The sequence below is a fragment of the Pan troglodytes genome, chromosome 1, assembly GCF_028858775.2.
Source record: "Pan troglodytes isolate AG18354 chromosome 1, NHGRI_mPanTro3-v2.0_pri, whole genome shotgun sequence".
Classification (NCBI taxonomy): domain Eukaryota; kingdom Metazoa; phylum Chordata; class Mammalia; order Primates; family Hominidae; genus Pan; species Pan troglodytes.
This window is the reverse complement of record NC_072398.2, coordinates 122,251,463-122,278,986: the sequence shown is the minus strand read 5'-3', so window position 1 is coordinate 122,278,986 and position 27,524 is coordinate 122,251,463. Positions and strand designations below refer to the sequence as shown.

Sequence of the window (27,524 nt, the reverse complement as noted above, 5' to 3'; positions counted from 1 at the left end):
GTTAACAGATAGCTGAAGCTCCCCTCCAACTCTAAAAATCCCACGATTCTAAGCTGATGAAGTATGCTATTATGTTAATTTATTATACTCATCCGGTAACATCAACTTTTTTTTTTTTTTTTTTTTTTTTGATACAGAGTCTCACTCTGTTACCCAGGCTGGAGTGCAGTGGCGTGATTTAAGCTCACTGCAACCTTTGCCTCCTGGGTTCAAGCAATTTTTGTACCTTAGCCTCCCAGGTAGCTGGGATTACAGGCATGTGCCACCACACCCAACTAATTTTTGTATTTTTAGCAGAGACGGGATTTTGTCATGTTGGCCAGGCTGGTCTCGAACTCCTGACCTCAGGTGATCCACCCACCTTGGCCTCCCAAAGTGTTAGGATTACAGGCATTAGCCACTGCGCCCACCCACATGAACATTTTAAAGGGAGATGTTTGTAATCTAATGATAAGATCAATTGTAAAAATGCATGAATAAATTTGGAGAGATCAGAATTTCAAGATCACTTGTTGAATGACATTGATGACCTTCTTAAAGGGTTGACCCAGTGGCCCTCCTCCCCTAGGCCTGGGACCACTTCAGCCTCAGAAACACCTGCCACTGTTTTAGAAACTTAATTGGCAATACACTTTGGCGGTGCCTTCAATGACATGGAAGCAGGGAGCGCCCCCATCACAGACCTTGCCCTCAGAAGGTTTTAGGGAACCCAACACTTTGAGGAGAGTCTTCTTAGATGTTTTCCTCCAAGACTGCAGCTCCTCACCCTTCCTTTCCACTGGTTTTAAATCTAATACCGTAGGCAGGTTGAACCAAGGGGAGCACACCCAGACAAGCCCCTTTCCTCTGCCTCCCTCAGGGTCTCTACTTAGCTCTATCATTGTTGTTAGACCTGACCTACACTTCAGGGTTGGCTTGGCAGAGGCTTTTTGGGGAGCAGGGATAGTGTAAGAGGCAAAAAAAACCAAAAAACAAAAAACAAAAACCCACACTCAACACACAACATTTCTGTGACCAGATGCAGGGGTGAGGGGCCCTGGGGGGTAAGTTCCTCAGACACCAAGCAATTCTCCAGTGGACATTGGCTAAGCATTCTATAATTCAATTCGATTCTGATTCTGACACTAGCTACCTGGAGGTAGTGTCAGATTCCATGGGGTAACGGCTTGATCCCACTAGACTGCTCCTCTTCAGATGCCAATTGCAAGTAGTAGATTTCACCTATACTTCTTAGCAGCTATAAACTGGGGCTCCCATTACCCCCTCCTTTGGTCTGATTAATTTGCTGAGAAGGCTCACAGACCTCAAGGAAACATTTACCAGTTTATTATAAAGGATAGTACAAAGGGTACAAATGAACAGCCAGATGAAGAGATGGATAGGGCAAGGTGTCAGGGGTGCAGAGCTTCCATAACCTTTCTGGGCAAGACACCCTCCTGGCATTTCCACATGTTCAACAACCCTGAAGCTCATCAACTCCTGTTGTTCGAGCGTTTATAGAGTTTGATGTCCAGCTCCTCCCCTCCCCCTTTCCTGGAGGTTGAAGGGTGGGGATGAAAGTTCCAATCCTCCAATCACTTGGTCTCTCTGGTGACTGGCCCCATCCTGAGGTTATCTAGGGCCCCCATCCTAAATCACCTCCTTATTATAAACTCAGGTGTTATCAAAGAGACCCATTACGTATAAACCAGGAAATTCAAGGGTTTTAGGGGCTGTGTCAGGAACCAGGGACAAAGCCCAAATATATTTCATATTATAAATAAATAATATGATAGTTAGCTATGTCACACCCTCATCTCAGGAGTCCATGACGGTGGTATAAGATAAAGAAGGTCTTAGCACATCTAGCTCCGACAAGGCATTGGAAGTGAGGCTTTAAAGTTTCTGCAGAGTGGAAGGATTGGGGGTGGGGGTGAGGGAAGAGATCACCTGTTCCCAAATCCTTCAAATAATCTCTTGTTATCAGGGAGATCCTTTGATAACTTTGGCTTCACTCGGCAACTAGAATATTTCATTTAAAGGTCTGAACATTGTAAAATCAAAGTATGATACAAACCGTTCTTCAAGACGCTTTCAAATTGACCCAAGACATGACCTCAACACCTTATACGGCGTTCATATCTGCTTAATGTCCCTTTGGAAAAGTTTTCTCTTGTCTCTAAAAGACAACCGCACTTTCCCAAAGCTGTGCTCTTAAGAGTTGGTAAAGGGACAATTTGGTTTATCCAATAATCAGATTAATAAAGGTATACCATTTCTAAGGCACGAGAGCAGGAATCTTAAGCTGAGGTAGCCCTGGGACTAAATATGCCATCCTCTTGTATCAAGATGGAGAAGACGGCCGAGGTTCAGGGAAAGAGCCCAGTGGAAGAACCCAACCTAGTGAGAGGAAAACGGGCACCTGGTGAAGGCCCCGGCCTCTACGCTAGGGATGAGGGGACAGGCCTCTGCCTAGCCTGAGACAGGAGTAGGAAACTGGGGCATTCACACTTTTATGTGGCGATCACAGTTCCCGCAGACTGTAGCAGAGCTGGGGAGCAGGAACCAGAGGTATAGTCCCACGCCCACCCACTCTCCCCTCCCCTCCCTCCGCGGCCCCGCCTCCAACAAGCCGCTTCCGGTCGCGGGGTGGGGGTGGGGGGTGGGGGGTCGCCTGCGGGCTCCAGCTGCGCCTGCGCAGGAAGGGCGGGTCAGCGCGCCGGCGCAGTGCCGCGGTCACAGGCTGAGTGCTGCGGCGCGATCCTTGCTTCCCTGAGTGTTGGCCCGGGAGGAAAGAAGATGGTGCTGGATCTGGATTTGTTTCGGGTGGATAAAGGAGGGGACCCAGCCCTCATCCGAGAGACGCAGGAGAAGCGCTTCAAGGACCCGGGACTAGTGGACCAGCTGGTGAAGGCAGACAGCGAGTGGCGACGATGTAAGTACCGGGACGGGCGGGTTACCTCCTTGATCCTAAACCCAATTTTCTCTCTCAAATCCAGCCACCGCTCCTGAGGCCACAGCGCGCACCCTTCGTCAGACCCCCTCCCAGGGTGCGGTGGCTCCGAGGTTCTCCCCATCCCCGAAAACACAGCCTGGTAGCCGGGGTCATCCCACTTTCTCCTCCACCCGGGCGGAGCGAGGTCCCTTCCACGCGTGCTCAGTGCCGTTCGCTGCCAGTGTGCGTACGCACGCGCATCGGGAGCTGTCAAGCCTTCCTGCCCCAGGGGTTGCCAGAACATGCCGGGGCGGGAGGTTGTGGGGTCTACGCGGCTTTCCTAACACGAATCTTTGGTCCCCCCCAGTCTTTTTCTCATCTTCAGCAAGGCCAGAGTGGTTTTCCTTTGTTTTGATAGGATCAAAGGCTCCTCCTGAGACTGCATCACTTCTGCAACACAGTAGATTCATTCCTTCGGTATCGGAAACATTTCGGGGCGTTGGAGGCCGCTCTTGGCCAAAATAAATGACCCTGAAGCTTTTCGGAAGGCCATCCCCCGACCTATGGGCATACCTTTAAGAATTAGGAAAGTCTTTTCCGTGGTAGATCAAACGCGAGGGGAGTGAGGAGGCGAGCAAAAGATTGTAATGACTGAAGCTGTTTAATTGTGATTTGTGGACATTTTCCTTTAAAGACATTGGCAGAGTTGGGCTAGAACCTGGAACTGCCGGATCTTGGAGTCATATCGGGCATCTTTCATGAAGCCGAATAAAACCATAGAACCATCTGCCCATAAATCTCTGCCTGTATTAACTGGAGTGGTCGCTGGTTGGGCGGATGCTGTCAAGTACTTGTGATTTGATTTGTCTGATGCAATAGGTCTGCAACCATCTGGGAGCTAGGTCGATGACAGTACACTGCAAAGGCAGCCACTATCCAAGAGTGTGATGGATTTCTATTAGGAAAATTGATTTTCTCCTGTTTATAAGGATCTTGGATGTCAAAAGAATATTTGTTTAACTTGAGTTTTGTGCTGATTCTATGTTTTAGGCCCTCTATTGTAGTAGTTTGCTTGTGAGATTCCACACTTGACCTGAAGTTTCGAGTTGCAATGGAATTTAATTTTGCCACATTTTTTGTTTAGGATAAAACTAGCCTGAGCACTGTTCTACTGAATCTGAAGTCAGGAGTATCAGATTTTTGTGTCAGTCCAGCCCTTAGCCCGTGCTAAATGACTTTGAATGTGTTAGCTAGTCTTTTGGGTATAATGTCCACATCTGAGGGATTTGTCCCTTATCTGAAAAGTAGATAGGTGGTGAGTTCTTCAGGGACAAGGATTCAGTTTTATTCATACAGTATATATGTGGATATACATATACACATTTATACATAAAATCCCAGTACCTAGCATTGTACCTGGTCCTTGGTAAGGCCTTGATAAAGGTTTGTTGGAGGCGTGAATATTTTCTGTGTTCAGGGCACTTTATATTCTTTATGAAAAGCAGTTTATGTAGTTTATGTTATTGTTTTAAAAAACTTAATCCTAAATGTGAAGTCATTTCTTTGTTTTGTTTTGTTTTGTTTTGTTTTGAGACGGGGTCTCTCATAATCACCCAGATTGGAGTGCAGTGGCACCATCTCGGCTCACTGCAACCTCCATCTCCCGGTTTCAAGAGATTATCATGCCTCAGCCTCCAAGTAGCTGGGACTACAGGTGTGCACCACCACACCCAGCTAATTTTTTTTTTTAGTTGAGATGGGAGTTTCACCATGTTGGCCAGGCTGGTCTCTAACTCCTGACCTCAAGTGATCCGCCTGCCTCAGCCTCCCAAAGTGCTGGGATTAGAAGTGTGAGCCACCATGCCTGGCCAATAGTTTATTTCCAATGCATCTATTAATTTGATTCTTTTCTATTTGACAACCCTTTCCAATATTCTCTTTGCATCCAAATGGAATTTATGTTTTTTCCCAAGTTCCCAACTGCCCAAGGTAGACACTGGCAGATTATATCAAGGTTCTTTGACTTCTTGAACTTCAGATCAGAGGATGGAGTTCTTCTCTCATTGCCTTGAGCAAGGGCTTATAACCAGAGCCACATTAAGAACTCAGATCATGCTCCCTAATTGAGGACACATAGCAAGCTTCACCAAGCCCTCCACTACAACTCTACCAATTTGTCTTCCTGTAGACTTACAAGGTACCACTAGGGTTCCTTTGGAGAACACAGGAGTCCAATATAACTTGGAGTCATAATACCACATTGGAACTCACAACTCTTCTAACTCCAGGGATTTGAATGTGATTTCTTCTTTTTAATTCAGAGTAGCATAATGATCCTACACTTGGGCATATTTGTCTTGGCCCCACTCCCGAAGCAAATAGATTTCCATGTATCTGGAAATCTGCTGCAAACCCCAAGAATTTTATCCTCCCTCAAAAAGTGCTATCCTGAGTGGTTTTTTTTTCTTTTTACTGTACATTGAAAATTGAAGTTGTTGTTTCCTTTTTTTTTAATTTGAGACAAGGTCTTACTGTGTCACCCAGGCATCATCACAGCTCACTGCAGCCTCAATCTCCCCAGGCTCAGATGATCCTCCTGCCTTAGGCTTCTGACTAGCTGAGACTACAGGCGCAGTGCCACCATGCCTGGCTAATGTGTGTATTTTTTGTAGAGATGGAGTTTCGTCATGTTGCCTAGGCTGGCCTCAAACTCCTGGCCTCAAGCGATCCTCCCACCTCGGCCTCCCAAAGTGTTGGGATTACAGGCATGAGTCACCATGCCCAGCCTAAAGCTGTTATTTCCTCATAACCTTTACTGCACATGTTTTAAAACAGGTCCTTATCATTGTTTGCCCCAGCAACTGGAATAGCTTTCTATCTGCTTTCAATCTTAACCCAGCCTCACCGGGGCATATAATCTTTCTAGAATGCAAATCTGATCATTTTACTTGAAGGCTTAAGTTTTGCAGTGACATACTTTAGAGCAGCACTGTCTGATAGGAATAGAATGTTAGCTTCATGTATACAGATGCTCCTTGACTTAGGATGGGTTTATGTCCCAATAAATCCACCATAAGTTGAAAATATTGTAAGTAAAAAATGCATGAAATACACATACCCTACTGAATATCATAGCTTAGCCAAGCCTACCTTAAATGTGCTCAGAACACTGATGTTAACCTACAGTTGGGAAAAATCATCTTACACAAACCCTATTTTATAATAAAGTGTGAATATCTCATGTAATTTATTACTATTGATCATAAAGTTTAACCATTATAAGTTGGCGATAGTCTGTAATTGTTAATTTGTTTGTATCCAATATAAAAAATATAAAGAGAAACAGATGAAATTAATTTTAGTAATACATTTTATTTAACCTAGTCTTGTATACCCAAAAGTTATATGTATATAAATATATATATATAATTATTATTATTATTTTTGGACAGCATCTTGTTCTGTTGCCTAGGCTGGAATGCAGTGGCATGATCACAGCTCACTGCAGCCTGGACCTCCTGGGCTCAACTGGTCCTCCCACCTCAACCTTCTAAGTAGCTGGGACCACAGGTGTGCACCACCATGCCCAGCTAATTTTTAAATTTTTTGTAGAGACAGAGTCTCACTTTGTTGCCCAGGCTGGTCTCGAATTCCTGGACTCAAGTGATCCTCCCACTTCAACCTCCCACACTGCTGGGATTACAGGTGTGAACCACCACGCCCAGCCCCGAAATTATATTTTCAACACATAATCAGTATTTTTAAATTACTGAAACTAGCCCGGTGCGGTGACTCACTCCTGTAATCCCAGCACTTTGGGAGGCCGAGGCAGGCAGATCACAAGGTCAGGAGATCGAGACCATCCTGGCTAACACGGTGAAACCCCATCTCTACTAAAAATACAAAAATAATTAGCCGGGCATGGTGGGGGGCGCCTGTAGTCCCAGCTACTCGGGTGGCTGAGGCAGGAGAATGGCGTGAACCCGGGAGGCAGAGCTGGCAGTGAGCTGAGATCACGCCACTGCACTCCAGCCTGGGTGACACAGAGAGACTCTGTCTCCAAAAAAAAAAAAAAAAAAAAAAAATTAGCCAGGCGTGGTGGCGGGCGCCTGTAATCCCAGCTACTTGGGAGGCCGAGGCAGGAAAATTGCTTGAACCCGGGAAGCGGAGGTTGCAGTGAGCTGAGATCGTGCCATTGCACTCCAGCCTGGGGGACAAGGTGAGACTTCATCTGAAAAAAAAAAAAAATTACTGAAACTACTGAGATATTTTACTTTTTTTTTTTTTTTGGTACAAGTCCTCAAACTCCAAAGTATGTTTTACACTTAAAGCACCACTCTGTTCAGGTGCTCATTTCAAATTTCAAATGCTCATAGTCACATGGTATTAAAAGCTACTATATTGGACAGTACAGCCTTAAAGCATAAAAATCCAAATTCCTGAACACAATTTACAAAGTCCCCCATGCCTTCCTGGCCTCGCCGTCTACCACTTCCCGCATAGGGCCTCCCGCTCTTTGCTCTAGCTTATTGCTACTCCTAGACTCTTTCACACTTCTGTGACTGTTGCCTCTTCCTGGAATGCTCCTTATCAGGGTGTGCCACTCCCACTTCCAACGGCCCTCTTTGGCACTCAACTACTGTTGTAGTGCCACCTCATTTATTGAGTGCTCTCCTTATATTATCTTACAAATCTCTTACAGCATTTTTACTATTCCTGTATATACCCTTCAAAAACTTATTTTTATTGACATACATACAGTAAAGTACACAAATCTTAGTGTACAGGTTGATGAGTTTTCTAAATATATACACCAATGTAACACTTAGATCAAAATATAAGACATTTAGGCCGGGTGTGGTGGCTCACACCTGTAATCCCAGCACTTTGGGAGGCCGAGGCGGGCGGATCATGAGGTCAGGAGATCGAGACCATCCTGGCTAACACGGTGAAACCCCATCTCCACTAAAAATTCAAAAAATTAGCCGGGTGTGGTGGCGGGCGCCTGTAGTCCCAGCTACTTGGGAGGCTGAGGCAGGAGAATGGCATGAACCCAGGAGGCGGAGTTTGCAGTGAGCCGAGATCACACCACTGCAGTCCAGCCTGGGCGACAGAGCAAGACTCTCCATATATATATATATATATATATATATATATATATATATAGTGTACATATATATACAGTATATATATACACTATATATTTATATACACACTATATATATATGACATTTACAGCACACCAGCAGATTGCCTTATGCCACCTCCCAGTCAGCCCCTCCTCCAAAAATAATAGTATTCTTACCTCTATCACCATAAATTCCTTTGCCTGATTTTGAACTACATATAAATGGACTTATGTAGTATATACTTTTGCATATGGCTTCTTTCTTTTTTTTTTTGAGACGGATTCTTGCTCAGTCACCCAGGCTGGAGTGCAGTGGCACGATCTCGGCTCACTGCAACCTCCGCCTCCCGGGCTCACACCATTCTCCTGCCTCAGCCTCCCGAGTAGCTGGGATGACAGGTGCCCACCACCATGCCTGCCTAATTTTTTTTGTATTTTATTAGAGCTGGGGTTTCACCATGTTAGCCAGGATGGTCTTGATCTCCTGACCTTGTGATCCACCCGCCTTGGCCTCCCAAAATGCTGGGATTACAGGCATGAGCCACCGCGCCCGGCATGGCTTCTTTCTTTCAAGATTATGTCTGTAAGATTCATCCATGTTATTAACATGTAGCAGTAGTTCTTTTCATTGCTATATAATACTCCATTATGTAAATATGCCAATCAATTCTACTAACATATTTACTTCATGACATTTGGATAAACTGGGTTGTTACCGGTTGAGGGCATTATGAATAAGCTTCTAGAGACTCTTTTTTAAAAAATGTTTGATTGGCAATTAACAAATTATAGTTGTATATATTTATAGGGTACAATGTAATGTTATGATTTATGAATACAGTGTGGAATAATAAAAGCAGCTAATTAACATATCCATCACCTCAAATACTTATATTTTGTGATAAGAACATATGTACATTCTTATGTGTGTCTTTTGGTAGACATTAACACTCATTTCTGTTGGGTATGTACCAAGGAGTAGAATTGCTGGATCATAGGGTGGGCACATGTTTAGATTTAGTAGATAATACCAAGTAGTTTTCCAAAGTGGTTGTAATGATTGATATTCCCACCAGCAATATCTAAGAGTTCCAGGTGCTTGGCATTCTTGCCAGTACTTGACATTGGCAGTCCTTTTAATTTAGCCATTCTGGTAGATATATAGTGGTGTCTCATTGTTATTTTAATTTGCATTTTTTTGGTGACTAAAGATATTGAGCGCTTTTTCATAAGTTGATGGCATTTGGATAGCCTATTTTGAGAAGTATCTGTTCAAGCCTTTTGACCAATTTTTATTTGTCCTTTTCTTAGTGGTTTGTAGGAATTATTTATATCGTGTGGATAGAAGAATACCTGTGAGATACAGATACCACAGATCTCCTCTCCCATTCTGTGGCTTGCCTTTTCGTTCTTTCAGTCTTGTGATGAATAGAAGTTCCTAATTTTAATGAAGTCTAATTTATTGACTTTTCTTCTGTGATTTGTCTATTGTGTTTCCAAAACACAATAGATAAATCACAGAATTTGTATTCTGTTTTGAAAATCATGTTATGTCTTAACCTTCAGAAGAGATTCTCCAGTTTTTTTGTAGGCATTTTATTTCTTTACCTTTTACATTTAGGTATAAGATATATTTAATATTAATTTTGGTGTATTATGTGAGATAGATCAAAATTTTTTTTAATGTGGAGAGTCAATTGCTCATGGTAAAAATGCAATAAACTGAGAATAGAAGGGAGCTTCCTTAATCTGATAGTAGATACTTACAGAAAAACCCATAGCTAATTTTTCTTTTCTTTTCTTTTCTTTTTTTTTTTTTTTCTTGAGACAGAGTCTCATTCTGTTACCAGGCTGGAATGCAGTGGCGTGACCTCAGCTCACTGCAACCTCCACCTCCCAGGTTCAAGCGATTCTCCTGCCTCAGCCTCCTGAGTAGCTGGGACTACAGGTGCGTGCCACCACGCCCAGCTAATTTTTGTATTTTTAGTAGAAACAGGATTTCACCATGTTGGCCAGGATGGTCTCGATCTCTTGATCTCATGATCCGCCCACCTCGGCCTCCCAAAGTGCTGGTATTACAGGTGTGAGCCACTGCGTCCAGCCACATTTTTCTTAATGATGAAATATCGAATGCTTTCCCCTTGAGGTTAGGAACAAGACAAGTATGTCTCTTATCACCTCTTCTAATCAACATCATGCCAGAGGTTCCAGGCAGTATGAAGAAGGCAAGAAACAAAAATAAAAGATTGGAATGGAAGAAACTGTCATTATTTGCAGATCACTTGATTGTGTATGCAGAATCTGAACTATTACAATTAAATAACTTTAACAAAATAACTGGATACAATACACAGAATCAAAGGTACTTCTATATACAAGTAACAGTTTAGAAGCACCAGGTGCATAGAGATATACCTAATAAATAACATTTAAGACTCATATACTGAAAACTACAAAACATTGCTGAGAGAAATTAAAAACAATGAAGGGATATACTATATTCATTGATTGAAACATTCAGCATTGTTACAATATTTGGTTTTGTTTTATTTTCTTTTTGTTTCTTTTCTTTTTCTCTTTTGAGATAGAGTCTTGTTCTGTCACCTAGCCTGGAGTGCAGTGGAATGATCTTGGCTCACTGCAGTCTCTGCCTCCCAAGTAGCTGGGAGTACAGGCACACACCACCATGCTCAGCTAATTTTTGTGTGTGTGTGTGTATATATATGTGTATATATATATATATATATATATATACATATATATATATATATATATATACACATATATATATATATATTTTTTTTTTTTGTAGAGACAGGGTTTTGCCACGTTGCCCAGGCTGGTCTCGAATTCCTGGGCTCAAGCGACCCACCCACTTCAGCCTCCCAAAGTGCTGGAATTACAGGCATGAGCCACCACACCTGGCCTTATTTTCTTTTATACTCCCATTACCTACCTTGGTGCCTTGCAAATAGGAGGGAATCTCAAAATGATTATAGATTTACAGGAAGTTGGAAAAATAGTAGAAAGGTCCTGTTTTCCCCAATGATAACATCTTATATAACTCTAGTACAATATTAAAACCAAGAAATTGACATTGCTACAATCCACAAACCTTATTCAGATTTTGCCAGTTTTGCACACATGTGTGTGTGTAGTTCTGTGCAATCTTACCATGTGTAAATTTGTATAACCACTGCCATGCTCAAGATACAGAACTGTTTCATCACCACAAAGATCCTTCTTGCTATCTCTTTGTAGTCTACTCCCTTTGCCCTCCATCTCACCCCTAGCAACCACTAATCTATTATCCATCTCTATAGTTTTATCAATGTGAATAAGTGAATGAGAAAATAGTGATATCATTTTGCATTGAAGTTTTGTTAAAGAGGTATCAAAGAGGAAAGCTTCTTGGTAAAGCCTTAAAGAATGGCTCTCTAGGTGCTATCTCATTTCTAGTCATCAATTTTGCCTCTTAAAAGCTTGAGTTTGGCTGGATGCCATGGCTCACACCTGTAATTCTAGCACTTTGGGAGGCCAAGATGGGTGGATCGCTTGAGCCCAAGAATTTGAGACCAGCCTGGGCAACACAGCAAAACTCCATCTCTACAAAAATAAAAATAAAAAAATTAGCTGGGTGTGGTGGCGCACACCTGTAGTCCTAGCTGCCTGGGAGGCTGAGGTGGGAGGATCACTTGAGTCCAGAAGGCAGAGGTTGCAGTAAGCTGAGGTCGTGCCACTGCACTCCAGCCTAGGTGACAGAGTGAGACCCTGTCTCAACAACAACAAAAAAGCTTGTGCTTGAATTTTATCATATTGCCCCTGATGTTTAGATTCAAGAGGTCCAAATTTTACTAATCAGAGTTAGACTGATGATCCATGATACCAATATATTAATTTGGGCCAATATGTTGACCAGTTAGTGCCTGTCTTCCCCCAAAGGAAACCAAATTATAAGAGACTAAATTATTCTCAAGGCTGCTAGATGAGCATTATATCAAAGTAAAAGGGTAACATTAGCCATTTCTAGCATGGAGAGGTAGCAATCATGACTGCACTCTCTATAGATTCCTGTGCATAGCACCTAGTTTCCTTAAATGAGTTTTAAGATAATTGGGCAGGTTAGTTACTTGAGTGTCTTCCAAGTTTTTCAGATGTGTTACTCTATAATGGCTTCATACAGGTTATGATACTTTTTAATTTTAACCTCAGAATGGTCTTTTCCTTGTCACCAAATGCTGGGGACACCCTATTGTAGTCACCATTGTATGCCAACTACATTTGGGGCTCTAAAGCTCTAAGATTAGGCCGGGCACGGTGGCTCACGCCTGTAATCCCAGCACTTTGGGAGGGCGAGGTCAGGAGTTCAAGACCAGCCTGGCCAACATGGCGAAACCCCGTTTCTTCTAAAAACACAAAGATTAGCCGAGTGTGGTGGCGGGCACCTATAATCCCAGCTACTCGGGAGGTTGTGGCAGGAGAACCGCTTGAACCTGGGAGGCAGAAGTTGCAGTGAGCCGAGATTGCACCATTACACTCCAGCCTAGGCAACAAGAGCAAGACGCTGTCTCAAAAAATAAAAATAAAAAGCTGTAAGATTTTATAACTTCATGAGGCAGATCCTTCAGCTCTGCCGGCATTTGGGCCTTAACCTGAAATCAGTACTAAGAAGTCAAGATCAGGAGAAGGGAGTATCTTAATTATGGGCATTTCTTTGGTATAGTCTTGGATTCTTTATTCCTAGGTAGATTTCGGGCAGACAACTTGAACAAGCTGAAGAACCTATGCAGCAAGACAATCGGAGAGAAAATGAAGGTAAGAGAACTGAATAACAAACAGCCATGAGAACTTGAGCGGAGATATTTGATCTTGCTCTTAGCTAATGTTCACAGAAGTTCTAACTCAGTGTTTAAGTCTACAAGATGTTCAATTTCTTACCAAAGGGGAAAATATTATTTTAAAAAGATACGGAGGCAGGGAACTTGGAGGCATTTTCATATACTTTACCACAAGTCCATCTTCTGTGTGCAGGTAAGATTCTTTGTTGTCTAGCCATTTGTTGTCTATTCTGTTCTTATATTAGAAATATAAATTCCACCAGTCATCTTTTTTATGGCAGATTTCAGATTTGTCGTCTCAGCGTAGTTATGCTCCATAATGAAAACTACAGATTCAGAGTTCAAATCTTGCTACGTTATGTGTCTTTTAGGCAAGTTAATGTCTCAGCCTCAGTTTTCTCATTTATAAAATGACAATACTAACACTCACCTATAGAATGGAATTGTTAGAACTTTTTTTTTTTTAATTTAAATGCCAAGCAATGGTTATGGATAGAACTAAATTTCTTTTAAATGTAGAAAATTTGGCACAGTGTCTAGAACATGTAGTTGTTCAGCAATTGTGAGTTATAATGAATGGCAAGTAATGTTACTGGGCTTCATCCAAAAAAAAAAAATCCTTCCTATGCCTGAAAAATATTATGTTTCAGCTCAGCTTTTGCTTTGGTATCCAGAATAGTTCATGTTTTTAACCTTCCTTCAAAAATACCTGTTTAGCCCCTTAATCATATTACATTATATATTATAGCTGGGTACAGTAGCTCACGCCTATAATCCCAGCACTTTGGGAGGCCGAAGTGGGCAAATTGCTTGAGCTCAGGAGTTCAAGACTAGTCTGCACAACATGGTGAAACCCCATCTCTACAAAAATAAAATGAAACAAAAAAATTAGCCAGACGTGGCGGCCCGTGCCTGTAGTTCCAGCTACTCGGGAGGCTGAGGTGGGAGGATCACTTGAGGCCAGGAGGCAAAAGTTGCAGTGAGCCAAGATTGCGCTACTGAGCTCCAGCCTGGGTTTCCAGTGAAACCCTGTCTCCAAAATAAATAAATTAATTAATTAAATGCACTTTACAATCTAGATAACTTTTAAGTTGTAAACCTCAAAACTAAACAACAACAACAAAAAATTATAGAACTTTGGAACTGCACCAGTAAAGAGCATAAAAAGATGACCTCGGGATTCTAGCACCTTACACTTAACTTCATGGCAGTCGGCATCTTTCTCTTTGACAATATTTTGTTACACTTTCAGCGTGTAACACTTTTAGCTGTGGAAAGTGATATTGATAATCATCCAGTTTCTTTCTGTGGGACTTAGTCATTCGCATACTAGAGGCCCCATAATTATGTTAATTCCCGTGCATACTCCTCCCTGGGTGTTCTTTGGGACCTATGTACAGTCAGTGCCAGCTGGGTATTTTTTGAAGCAAGAAGATGGGATTGTGAGTGTTGTCATTCACAATAACATTCTTAGATCTGATTTTGTTGCTAGCCATGCAGGGAGTGTTCACTCCCACTGCCATTGAAATGGTAATGATAGTGCTTTAATTTGTAGAGCACTCGAAAGCATTCAGATACTTTCACAGACATCTCATTTTGGTTTTGATCCTTACTGCAAAGCTGGAGTGCAGATAGTACATTTGTCAGCCCTATTTAATGGGTAAGGAAATTAAAGAGCTTGCTTAAAATCATACTCTAACTTAGTTGCAGAGTCAAACCTTGAGCTCAGAACTTGAATTTGCTGCCCTGAGGGATTATCAAATAGCAAGGGAGCCTGGTAACTATCTTGCAAACATATCACCCTGCCTATGATGCCATTGCAAAAATCTTGAGATTTAGTCCATTTTTTCCCTACCTCTGTAGTCTGTTCTTATCAAGACTCATTCTGATAGTTTCAGATTTTTCCAACTTTTTTTCTTTTTTTCTGAGACAAAGTCTCATTTTGTTGCCCAGGCTGGAGCGCAGTGGCACAATCATGGCTCACTGCAGCCTCAACCTCCTGGGCTCAAGCAGCCCTCCTGCCTCAGCCTCCCTAGTAGCATGCCACCACACTCGGCTAATTTTTTTTTTTTTTTTTTTTTTTGTAGAGATGGAGTCTCCCTGTGTTGCTACTGCACTGGCCAGATTTTTCCAACTTTTTAAGATGATTTTGCTCTGAGTCACTGAAGGGTGTGAGTGGAGTTATGGTTAGAATTTTGATTGTATGAGAATGTGTAATGAACCTAAAGGATTTCCATGCTTTACATTTAGGAGATTTAGTCCTTTTGTTCTTTCTTTTTTTTTTTTGACACAGTGTCTTGCTTTGTTGCCCAGGCTAGAGTGCAGTGGCGTGATCATAGCTCACTGCAGCCTCCAACTCCTTGGCTCAAGCAGTCCTCCCACCTCAGCCTCTCAAGTAACTAGGACTATAGACACATGTCACTGTGCCTGGCTAATTTTTTAAAAAGTCACCCAGGCTGGAGTGCAGTGGCACAAGCATAGCTCACCACAGCCTCTAATACCTGGGCTCAAGCAGTCCCTCCGCCTCAGCCTCCCAAGTAGCTGAGACTACAGGTGTACTCCACTATGCCTGGCTAATTAAAAAAAAAATAATAATAATAATAATATATATATATATATATATATATACACATACACACACACACACATATATATTTATTTATTTATTTATATTTAGATATTTAGATATGGGGTCTCACTCTGCTGCCCAGGCTGGTCTTGAACTCCTGGGCTAAAGTGATCTGCCCACCTCAGCCTACCATGTAGCTGGGATTACAGTTGCAAGCCACTGTACCTGGCTATACTTTGTTTTATTTATACTCACAAAGCGGATGCTAAATATTCTTATGCAAGTTTTGTTGAAGTCTCATGTATCTTATTATAATGACCTTTGACTAACTTTCTTTAACTTTTTTTTTTTTTTTTTTTTGAGACAGAGTCTTACTCTGTCACCCAGGCTGGAGTGCAGTGGTGTGATCTCAGCTCACTGCAACCTCTGCCCCCCAAGTTCAAGCAAGTCTCCTGCCTCAGCCTCCCGAGTAGTTGGGATTACAGGTGTCTGCCACCGCGCCTGCCTAATTTTTGTATTTTTAGTAGAGACGGGGTTTCACCATCTTGGTCAGGCTGATCTTGAACTCCTGACCTCGTGATCCACCCACCTCAGCCTCCCAAAGTGCTGGGATTACAGGCATGAGCCACCGTGCCCTGCCAACTCTTTTTAATTTAAGAAGAATTTAACTCTTTAAGTGATCTTCTTAAATTCACCTGGTTTTGTGCAAGGATTACAAATGATGATTTAGCAGAATTATCATACGGAAGGATGAGAAGAGAAACTAGAGAGAACGAAATCCAACCCTGGTTACACCCCTGCCATTTTGTCAAATTACATTGATTGTTCTAAACTGAGTTCCAGATCCTGTGACTTTTTGTTTGTTTGTTTTCCTTGGCTGTCTGATATTTCATCATTCCATCCATCTTTCACCCTTAGCCTCAATGCTGGGATTGTTGTTAGCAGGTAGATAAGAATCTACACTCAGGGCCGGGTGCAGTGGCTCACGCCTGTAATCCCAGCACTTTGGGAGGCCAAGGTGGGGGATCACTTAAGGCCAGGAGTTTGAGATCACCCTATCCAACAGAGTGAAACCCTATCTCTATTAAAAATACAAAAAAAAAAAAAGGAAAAAAAAATTAGCCAGACGTGGTGGTGCACTCCTGTAATCCCAGCTGCTTGGGAGGCTGAGGCAGGAGAATCACTTGAAACCGGAAGGCGGAGCTTGCAGTGAGCCCAGAGCACGCAAACTGTACTTTAGCCTGGGCGACAGAGTGAGACTCCGTCAAAAAAAAAAAAAAAAGAATCCACACTCAGGTGTGTCTGCTCCAGGGCTTGCTCCTGAGTACTGCACTACCTCTCCAGCGCTTATAGCTCATGAGCATTTCGAATAAATTCTCTTCTGATTCCTATGATGATCTATGTACAGGGAATGACATTCTTCTCATATTCTTCAGGATGTTAATTCTCTGACCCAGACAGATTAATTGATTTTAGGATCAAAAAGCTATTAAGTGGCAGCATAGGGAGGGGCTTGACACTTTGACTTCTGGCTTCCAGTGTACTAATTTTTTTCCTACATGTTGTATCTTTTAGAAAAATTTATGTAAGAAGTTCTGTGATTCATTTATATAATACGTTAATTTGGTGTACACTTTATAAAACAATGCCAGAGATTTTCTTTTATTTATTTGTGTTGGGTTTTTTTCCTTCCTGCAGAAAAAAGAGCCAGTGGGAGATGATGAGTCTGTCCCAGAGAATGTGCTGAGTTTCGATGACCTTACTGCAGATGCTTTAGCTGTAAGTTATAGTTCTTTTCTAAGTTAGGATCTCTGCTATTTTGTCTTAATTTTATTCCTAGACAGTGAGTGCTCTCACTCTGCTCCACACAGCATTGTGACATCCTTTCATTTCTGCTGCTGGGAAATGTCCCCACCCATTCTTGTTATATTCTATATTTGAGTATTTATTAGACAGCAGAGATGGAGACAGATGGAGTGGGAGAGTCGGAGAGTCAAGGGCAGGAAGAATAGAAAAAGGAAAGGAACTGTGTTTGGTTTATATAACTCCATATTCTACCGTTTGTTACACAAAGGCAAGAAACTTCAGTTTACTGTAACACAGTAAATATTCAGTACGCTGGCAAGAGCAGTAATTTTTGAGTTTTTTAGTCACTGAACCCTTTCTTGAAACCCTTAACATATAGCAAGAACATAAACCAAAAAAGCAAAGTTGCTGTGCTTGAAGGTCTCGGATTGGGGGCCTGAACCTGCCTGGCCCTACTGCTAAAGCGCTTGCCTCAAAGAAATAAGAGCACAGTTTGAAACACCTGCAATACAGAATACAAAATATGCTTCAGACAAATCTCTTACTCCTAATAAATTTATAATCTTCCTAGAGAACAGTTGAATGCAGCACATCAATGGAGTGCTAAATTGGTTCAGTCAAGAAAATCAGAAAGTGCAAATTAAGGGAAAGTTCTCATAAGAGAGTGGCAGTACTTAAATTTCTGCAATGTATGGGAACAATAGATAGTGGCCAGAACTATCTATCTCTGCCTCAAGCACCCCCAAAGAAAAATGCCGATGGATTTGTAGGGCAAGACTGTGTATATCTGTGGGTGAAATAAATCTCAGTTCTTAAAAGTCTTCGTTTCCAGTTTTTAAAATGCTACCACAAGGGCTATCTTTAGAGCACAACAGGGTTAGGGCAACCGAATCATATTCCTGTGCTGTCCTTGCCTCACTGTCCTGCTTATGGGCCTGGCCTGTTCATCTGCAGAACCTGAAAGTCTCACAAATCAAAAAAGTCCGACTCCTCATTGATGAAGCCATCCTGAAGTGTGACGCGGAGCGGATAAAGTTGGAAGCAGAGCGGTTTGAGAACCTCCGAGAGATTGGGAACCTTCTGCACCCTTCTGTACCCATCAGTAACGATGAGGTAGGTGGCTGTGCCGCAGCAGGAGGCTGCCTTAGGTCGCTGCTGTCTCTGCAGGGGCGGGGACGGGAGGAGATCTGTGGAACACTGGCATTGTCTGTCAGAAGCAGGTTCTTTGTATATTCCCTCTGCCCACCAATTGAGAATTGCAGGAGTCAGATCCTTGTCTGATTGGGAAGTAGCAGAGACAGCAGGTAGGAGGAGACTCCTGGCACAGAAATCTCTTCTAAATAGGGCTGCTGTCCTCCACTGCATGTTGCCCGTGGTAGCAGGCATCTCGTGGGAGGGATCTGCTAAATCAACCTAACCCCCTCACCCACACCCTGCTGAGAAGCTGCAGGTTGAAGGGAAATCTGCATGATAAAAGTTTCCTGCTGAGCGGGAGCTTCCCCTGCACAAAGCTGCTCTGAGCCCAGCCTTTGTTCCCTGACACCCCAGCCGTAGCAGGGCCCATCTGTGCCTCTTTCATTCATTCCCTGGTGAACATTAAACTCACTGCAGGCTGGGGTGTGCAGGAGGCTGCAGAGCACAGACCACGAGACGACTCTGGAGGTCAGGGCCCTGAGTCCGCCCTCATGTGGCCCTGGGACCAATGAGAGCCTGGAAAAAAAAAATCTACATTCTCCTCTGCACCCCAGGCAATGTCGATTGTCTGGGAAGGGTTGTCCTTGTGCAGGATTTGAGGGGTAATTTAAAAGGGTAAAAAAAAAGAAATAAACAAAAAAAAACCCCGAGAGAATGCTATAGACCTCTTGGAAAATCATCACTCCCAGTTTCATGGCTAGAATTACTTCTCAAACTTTGTAAGTTACTACTTCTCCATTGAGTAGCAAGTTGCCTTCTCTAGTTATGAGACACAGTAGTGTTTGAGTTAAGCGATGACTTCACAAAGCTAAGTTGTTCGTGGAATAAAGTTTGGAAAGATGGAGGTTGTAGAGTTAAGAAATCATATATCAAGCTTGGCGCGGTGGCTCACGTCTGTAATCCCAGCACTTTGGGAAGCCTAGGCAGGTGGATCACTCGAGCCCAGGAGTTTGAGACCAGCCTAGGTAACATGGCAAAACCCTGTCTCTACAAAAAATACAAAAATTAGCCGAGCATAGTGTTGCACACCTGTCTGTAGTCCCAGCTGAGGCTGAGGTGGGAGGATCACTGGAGCCTGGAAGGTTGAGGCTGCAGTGAGCCAAGATTGTGCCACTGCACTCCAGCCTGGATGACGGCGTAAGACCCTGTCTCCAAAAAAAAAAAATTAATTTAAAAATAATAAAATCATATGTCTTGTATCTCTCTTTCTTGCTCTGTTTCCTTAGGATGTGGACAACAAAGTAGAGAGGATTTGGGGTGATTGTACAGTCAGGAAGAAGTACTCTCATGTGGACCTGGTGGTGATGGTAGATGGCTTTGAAGGCGAAAAGGGGGCCGTGGTGGCTGGGAGTCGAGGGTACTTCTTGAAGGTAAGAGCTGGGAACCAGTGAGGATAGGATTATGAAAAAGAAACAAAATATATATATATATATATATATATATTTTTTTTTTTTTTTTGTAGAGAAACAATCTGTTTAAAGAGGCCCACAGATCTACCAGTTGTACTTGCCTTTCTGCAAATGTATTGGCAATTAGATGCAATTCTCTTTCTAAAGCAAGAGAGGGCTTATCAGGATTCCGTAGAACAAAAGCCACTAAGTGGTCCTCCATAATGAATGTCTGTTTTGCTGACTGAATCAGAACAGTCTCTGCCTTTAAGTAGCTCAGTATAATTGGACAGTCAGACAAGTAACAAAGAATCAAAATCCACTGTCATAAGCTCTGTGGTTTGTGTAGGCCCAAAGTGCTTTGAGAACATCAAGATAATTCTCTTAACGGTGTGCCTGGATGATTTGCTGGGCTTCAGTGTTCAGAACGAATCTCAAGGTTCAGAATGTCAGTTGCTGGGATCTGTGGTCTTTTCTTGGCCTCCTGCTTGCCCCTCGGTAGTCCTGTTCTCTTGGCCCAGGTGCCTTTAGGTGTCAGTTCTAGCTGAACATGATGGTGACAAGACCCAATCACATAGTACTGTGTATCTGCTCCTCTAGGGGGTCCTGGTGTTCCTGGAACAGGCTCTCATCCAGTATGCCCTTCGCACCTTGGGAAGTCGGGGCTACATTCCCATTTATACCCCCTTTTTCATGAGGAAGGAGGTCATGCAGGAGGTGGCACAGCTCAGCCAGTTTGATGAAGAACTTTATAAGGTGAGTAGCCTGGGTCAGGTGACAGAATGACTTCTTAAGTTATGTAGCTTAACTTCAGTGATGCAGAGTGGTGCTGTCCAATAGGACTTTCTGCGATGATGGAAACGTTCTCTCTCTGTGACTCTTGAGCACTTAAAATGTGGGTGGTGCAATGGAGGAAGCACATTTTTAATTTTAATTAATTTTAACTTAAACATGTAGCTAATGACTGCCATATTAGACAGTGCAGCTGCAGAGCCTCTTTTACCTTTCCCTGGGTAATCTGTATGATGTATCTAAATCAAGCATACTTGAACACCATGAGCTTAGAAAAGAAGCCCATTCCTTGGGTGCTTGGACAAAAGGAAATTACAGTGGTGGCACTGATCTCCTAGCCCGCTTCCCATGTCCTCCCACTCCTAACCCCAGACTGGAAGCTTCCACAGGGTGAGACATACTTGCCTTGGGATGGAGGTGGCTTCCAGTTTGTGGCTCCTTCTCAACCATGGACCATGTCAGGGAGAGCCAGACAATTCAAATCAAGGTTCAGAAGGTCATTCTGATCAACTGGCTCTAACACCAATAACAGCACCCCACTCTGTGTTCAGCACTCAAGATTTCTAGAGCGTCTCTGCTAACAGCTGTCCAACGCAGCAGTGTCTACTATTCATTTGTCCCTCCCTTTCAACTCTTCTGTCAGAAATAGGGACTTAGTTCCTACTGGCTTATTTCCTCTCCAGACAGTGGAGGTAGAGTTAGACAACTGCTATTGGACTCATCTAATTTATATAGGGAGATAGTTCAATAATTAGAACGATCTTTCCATTGTTTCTGTTGATGAGGTAAAAGTTAAGTTTTCATTCAAGACGCACTGGGAAACAAAGTGCTCTCCCTAAACCCTGAGCATCAGTATAACCTTGACCTCCTCTCTTCTTTCTTTTAATGAAGGGAGGAATGTGTTCCTTTACTCGCTAAAACCTGTTTTACCTTTTCTTTCTTTTTCTAATTTCAACCCCTAAGATTAGATAATCACTAACAGAACATTAGAAATATCCGCTGCAGGTAACAGTAGGGAGAAACCTATGTGGAGTATTATGGAAACTGTTAGGTAGCTGGTGCTCCCTGAGTCCTGCAATCTCCATCTCTTATCCAGACGCTTCTTGGACCCACAGGCAGGAAGAATCACAGGTTTCATAGTGAAGAATTTTGGCTGGCACTTCTTGTCTGATAAAAACCTCAGTTCTGTAAGAATGAATATAGCGCTGCCTAATAGAACTTTCTGCACTGATGGAAATGTTCTAAGTCTGCATGATCCAGCATGGCAACCATCAGCCATATGTGACTTGAGCACTGAAAATGTGGCTGATGCAACCAAGGAACTAAATTTTAATTTAATTTAATTTTTTTTTGGTTTTAATTAATTTCCTATGTAGAGACAGGGTCTCACTATGTTGCCCAAACTGATTTCAAACTCCTGGGCTCAAACAATCCATCCGCCTCAGCCTTCCAAACTGTTGGGATTACAGGTGTGAGCCACTATGCCCAGCCCAATTTAATTTAAATAGTCATGTGTGGCTGGCTATACCATATTAGGCTGCACAGCCCTAGAGCTTTCGTATGTTGTATGTGAATGGCCCCACAGTGGCTAAATTCCTACTGCCAGGTAGCAAGGTAGTTTTCCAGGCCTCTAAACACTGATCCAGGGGAACCTTTCTTCCTTACTTTTTTTTTTTTTTAATTAAAATGCTGCTACATAACAAAATTTAGAAATGGCAGAGGGAATTATCTGCTTTCCCATTGACCTAATATAACAATTGTCATCTTAAAATATTCACGTTGGGATTTTTTTCATATATATGTTGTTTTCACATACTTATAATTGCCATGTACATAAATTGCCTTTTTACTTAGCATTATTTTTAATTTTTATTTTTATTTATTTATTCATTTTTTGAGACAGAGTCTCACTCTGTTACCCAGGCTGGAGTGCAGTGGCACGATCTTGGCTCACTGCAACCTCCGCCTCCTGGGTTCAAGTGATTCTCATGCCTCAGCCTCCCGAGTAGCTGGGATTACAGGCGTCGCCACCACACCTGGCTAATTTTTTTTTTTTTTTTTTTTTTTTTGAGACGGTGTCTCACTCTTTCACCCAGGCTAAAGTGAAGTGGCATGATCTCGGCTCATTGCAACCTCTACCCACCGAGTTCAAGGGATTATCCTGCCTCAGCCTCTTGAGTAGCTGGGACTACAGGCATCCACCACCATGCCCGACTAATTTTTTTTTTTTTTGTATTTTTAGTAGAGATGGGGTTTTGCCATGTTGGCCAGGCTGGTCTCGAGCTCCTGACCTCAGGTGAACCACCCGCCTTGGCCTCCCAAAGTGCTAGGATTACAGGCATGAGCCATTACGCCTGGCCACACCTGGCTAATTTTTGTATGTTTAGTAGAGATGGGGTTTCACCAAGTTGTCCAGGCTGGTCTTGAACTCCTGACCTCAAGTGATCTGCCTGCCTAGGCCTCCCAAAGTGCTGGGATTACAGGCATGAGCCACCGTGCCTGGCCACCTTTTTATGTATCATTATATCAAAAGTATTTTTCTGTGTTACTGCATGGTCTTCATTTTTATGGTTGTATAATATTACATAAATAATATTACAGTGAACTTTGTCCTGTCTGAACTTTTTTTTTTTTTTGCATTATCTTCTTCAGCTGAACAGCAAAGTATATTCTTTAAGGATCATAACCACTAACCTGTAAGCACCAAGAAAGCAGAGACTGGTGTCCCTTTTTGCTCCACATTGGTGTTTAGTAAACGTCTCACAAGGATTAATGTATGTGGCTACCAGCACAGGTTTATTGCATACCTGCCAGCATTGACCATTATTCATCATGGATGAGTTTTCTGTATTAGATAAGTGGAAAATAGCTGGGCACAGTGGCTCACGCCTGTAATCCCAGCACTTTGGGAGGCTGAGGCAGGTGGATCACCTGAGGTCAGGAGTTCGAGATCAGCTTGGCCAACATGGTGAAACCTTGTCTCTACTAACAATACAAATATTAGCTGAGCGTGGTGGCGCGTGCCTGTAATCCCAGCTACTCAGGAGGCTGAGGCGGGAGAGTCGCTTGAACCTGGGAGGTGGAGGTTGCAGTGAGCCGAGATTGTGCCACTGCACTCCAGTCTGGGCAGCAGAGTGAGGCTCTGTCTCAAAAGCAAAAAAAAGATAAGTGGAAAATATTCTTTCCTCTTAATTTACATTTCTTTGATCTCTGTCAGGGACCCCATTTTGGACTGACCCATTCCTTTATCTTTTTAGTATTCTCTCCCCACTCCCAGGCAGGGATTAAAGGAAATTTTTCCTGCACTATTATTGATCTCTTTCTTGTGGTTTCTTATTCTAGCCAAGGTCCTCCCCACTTCCTCTTAACTGGTATAGCTCCTTCCTTCCACAGGTGATTGGCAAAGGCAGTGAAAAGTCTGATGACAACTCCTATGATGAGAAGTACCTGATTGCCACCTCAGAGCAGCCCATTGCTGCCCTGCACCGGGATGAGTGGCTCCGGCCGGAGGACCTGCCCATCAAGTATGCTGGCCTGTCTACCTGCTTCCGTCAGGAGGTGGGCTCCCATGGCCGTGACACCCGTGGCATCTTCCGAGTCCATCAGTTTGAGAAGGTGAGTAGATGGGTCAGGGTAAGGAGTGGAACTTTCTCTGTCTCCAGAATGGTTAGATGAGAGATAGGATCTGTGTTGCTGAGGCCCATCCTGGCTCCAGCTTTTCCTCTCATTGCTTACCTCTGTGTTTCTGGGGAAGTGCATGGTGGAGTGGCGTGGATTATGGACCCTGAAACCAGGCTGCGGCTTTACCACTCACCAGCTGTGTAACATTGGGCAAAATGCATAAGCCCCCAGTGCTCCATTTCTGCCTTTGTACGAGGAGGATAACAGTAACAGTGCCTGCCTCACCAGGCCTATTGTGGCCTATTGTGAGGATTATCCCAGTCAATATATGTAAAGCACTCAGAACAGGGGCTGGCATGCATATGGGAAGCTCGCACCATAAGCATTTGCTCTTGTGGTCCAGTCCCAGTTGCTGGGGGCCCAGACTTGCCTGCCTCCCAGTGGTGTGGAAACAGGTCTTCATGGCAAGGATGTCTCCCACTTCAGTCCTTTATTCACCCTATACCGCTGTCACCGTCTCCTTGGGTCCCTCTCTGCAGATTGAACAGTTTGTGTACTCATCACCCCATGACAACAAGTCATGGGAGATGTTTGAAGAGATGATTACCACCGCAGAGGAGTTCTACCAGTCCCTGGGGATTCCTTACCACATTGTGAATATTGTCTCAGGTATGGGACCCAGCCTCTTCTCAGCCTCCCTTTCCTGTAATCCCAGACGCCACCCTTACCAGCTGAGCTGCCACACAGAGAAACAGCTCACAATTCAACTCATTGCCCACATTAATTAAAATATTACACTCTTCTCACTTGGGAGTATTTGGTGTTAAGAATATCTGGGTGTGATTTCACCTCTGGAGACAGGACATGAATTAAAGAATTCTTCAGGCTTGCTAAAGGTTAACCTTCTGAAATACCATCCCTCCTTCATGAATTCTAGGGGTTTTTCCTTACAGGTTCTTTGAATCATGCTGCCAGTAAGAAGCTTGACCTGGAGGCCTGGTTTCCGGGCTCAGGAGCCTTCCGTGAGTTGGTCTCCTGTTCTAATTGCACGGATTACCAGGCTCGCCGGCTTCGAATCCGATATGGGCAAACCAAGAAGATGATGGACAAGGTAGATGGCCCCCAGGGAGGTGGGAAGCAGAGTCTTCAGTACATGGCCCGTCTGAATTATTTCTCAGCCTTTGGGGTGCACTGGTCCCCAGCATCATGGGAAAATCTGAGCTTCTCAATCTAGACCAAAAAGGGAATCTGAAAATGCCTTCTACTGAGTCAGGACTGAGTTCTTTTAGCTAGAAACCTGAATCTAGCTCTCTTCTATAAGGTAATTCTAGCTTTTCTCTTTCTGGCTTTGTTTTTCTTAACTCCAGAGAAAGAATAATCTCCATTTATCTACACAGAACAAGTTGGAGGCTTCCCTCTTCTCACCCAAGAAGGTCTGGGTTGTAAGCTGCTCTCTTCAAACCCAATTTTCAGGCCCTACTCTTATCCAAGTCAGGAGCTTGAAAGGGGTGAAAAGGAAAGGCCACAATAGTAGTTTCTTCCTTCCCTCAAAGGGCCCAACTCCTCAGAATACCAGAAGCTACCACTTGTCACTCATGGAAACATGAGGGATCTTTCTGCAGTTATCTAATAGGCAATAAATACCAAATAATTCAAATTTAGAAAAAAGTTGCTAAGGGGTAGAACCCATCACTTTGATTTGGACAGTTGTGGTTGGGGAAGTCTGGTTGAATGGATGGTTCCTGGCCGTCAGTAAGACCCGATGAGAGTTGAGCCCGACTTCCCCTCTGGGACCCTGTCTTCCCAGGTGGAGTTTGTCCATATGCTCAATGCTACCATGTGCGCCACTACCCGCACCATCTGCGCCATCCTGGAGAACTACCAGACAGAGAAGGGCATCACTGTGCCTGAGAAATTGAAGGAGTTCATGCCGCCAGGTAAAACTCCCAGCTCATCTCATCGTTCTCCTCTTTTCTGTCTTCACACTCTTCTAAATAGCAGTCCCCTTTCAGGATATACCAGGTTTTTTTGTTCAGACACAGCCCCTGAAACTCGGTCTGCCCTCTCGGGCTGGGCAGGGCAGGGGGCCTGGTTGAGAAAGTAGCCAGTGCAGGTATGATGTTGAAATGCTGCTAAAATTCAGACTAGGGAAGAAAAGAATAAAGGAAACCAGTGCCTATCAAAGGGACCCCTCTGTTCAAAGGGATCATTGTCTTGTTGAATTCTCCCCAGAGGTCTTAGGGCTTTGACTCACTGAGAAACAACAGGTCATTTGGTTGGCTCTTCCCTCCCAGGACTGCAAGAACTGATCCCCTTTGTGAAGCCTGCGCCCATTGAGCAGGAGCCATCAAAGAAGCAGAAGAAGCAACATGAGGGCAGCAAAAAGAAAGCAGCAGCAAGAGACATCACCCTAGAAAACAGGCTGCAGAACATGGAGGTCACCGATGCTTGAATATTCCTGCCTCCCTATTTGCCAGGCTTTCATTTCTGTCCGCTGAGATCTCAGAGCCTGCCCAACAGCAGGGAAGCCAAGCACCCATTCATCCCCCTGCCCCCATCTGACTGCGTAGCTGAGAGGGGAACAGTGCCATGTACCACACAGATGTTCCTGTCTCCTCGCATGGGCATAGGGACCCATCATTGATGACTGATGAAACCGTGTAATAAAGCGTCTCTGGGGAAGGCTTAGGACTCTTCCTCAGTCTTCTTCCCCGGGCTTGAACCCCGCCTCTGAGGTTCTCCCTGATATACACTTCTGCTTTTCCTTCCAAATTAGGCTGCTCCCTCCAGTTAGCAAGTCACAGAGCCTTTGAACAGGTAAGCGAAGGGAGGGGTACACTTAGAAAAAGCTCAAGGGGAAGGTGGAAGATGGAGTCTGAATCACAAAAGCTTGCAGGGCAAGGGCCAGGATCCTCCTTTACAAATATATTCCTGCTTGAAATCATTGAGGTAGGACTAGCTTAGAGACCAGAACTGTTTTAAAAGCCTCTTAGCACTTCTGTTCCCTACAAAGGACTCTGTGGAAAGCGAGAGGCTGTATTTAATCCAGAAGAGCCCCTAGCTTCTATGCCTAGCATGGGTTGGGGACTTATTAACAGCAGTTTCTCTCGTTACAGCCATCCCCACATGGGGAGACCAACTGCATACCAACTTGCTGCTGCACCTCCAAAGGATTGGGATAGCCAGCAGGGCAGAGGAGAGGAGAAAATGTTGTAGCCCCTTTGTGGAGCTCCCACTGTTGCCCTAATAGCCAGTTCCTTTCTCAGGGGAGGGT

The 27,524-nt window shown here is 43.6% G+C and overlaps 1 protein-coding gene across 3 annotated transcripts; it reads left to right on the top strand.

Moving 5' to 3' along the window:
- Positions 1-1,126: 1,126 nt before the first annotated feature.
- Positions 1,127-26,977, top strand: SARS1 (seryl-tRNA synthetase 1). 3 transcript variants are annotated; one of them, XM_009427042.5, is made up of 13 exons: positions 1,127-1,203; positions 2,329-2,914; positions 12,787-12,857; positions 17,148-17,228; positions 18,210-18,368; positions 19,676-19,819; positions 20,438-20,593; positions 24,023-24,244; positions 24,790-24,919; positions 25,204-25,361; positions 25,618-25,683; positions 26,058-26,187; positions 26,545-26,977. In XM_009427042.5, the coding sequence occupies exons 2-13, from the start codon at positions 2,779-2,781 to the stop codon at positions 26,700-26,702; spliced, it is 1,611 nt and encodes a 536-aa protein (XP_009425317.1). In that variant the 5' UTR covers positions 1,127-1,203; positions 2,329-2,778; the 3' UTR covers positions 26,703-26,977. The 3 variants fall into 3 exon arrangements, with proteins under 3 accessions (XP_009425317.1, XP_054524430.1, XP_001148840.1); XM_054668455.2 differs by lacking the exon at positions 25,618-25,683; XM_001148840.7 differs by lacking the exon at positions 25,618-25,683 and having other exon boundaries at positions 1,141-2,914.
- The last annotated feature ends 547 nt before the right edge of the window (positions 26,978-27,524 follow it).

Coding starts and splice junctions, on each gene's coding strand:
- SARS1 (XM_009427042.5), top strand. CDS start 2,779: ATGGTGCTGGATCTGGATTTGTTTCGGGTGGATAAAGGAGGGGACCCA. Junction 19,820..20,437: donor GTCGAGGGTACTTCTTGAAG/GTAAGAGCTGGG, acceptor CTGCTCCTCTAG/GGGGTCCTGGTGTTCCTGGA. Junction 24,245..24,789: donor GAGTCCATCAGTTTGAGAAG/GTGAGTAGATGG, acceptor CCCTCTCTGCAG/ATTGAACAGTTTGTGTACTC.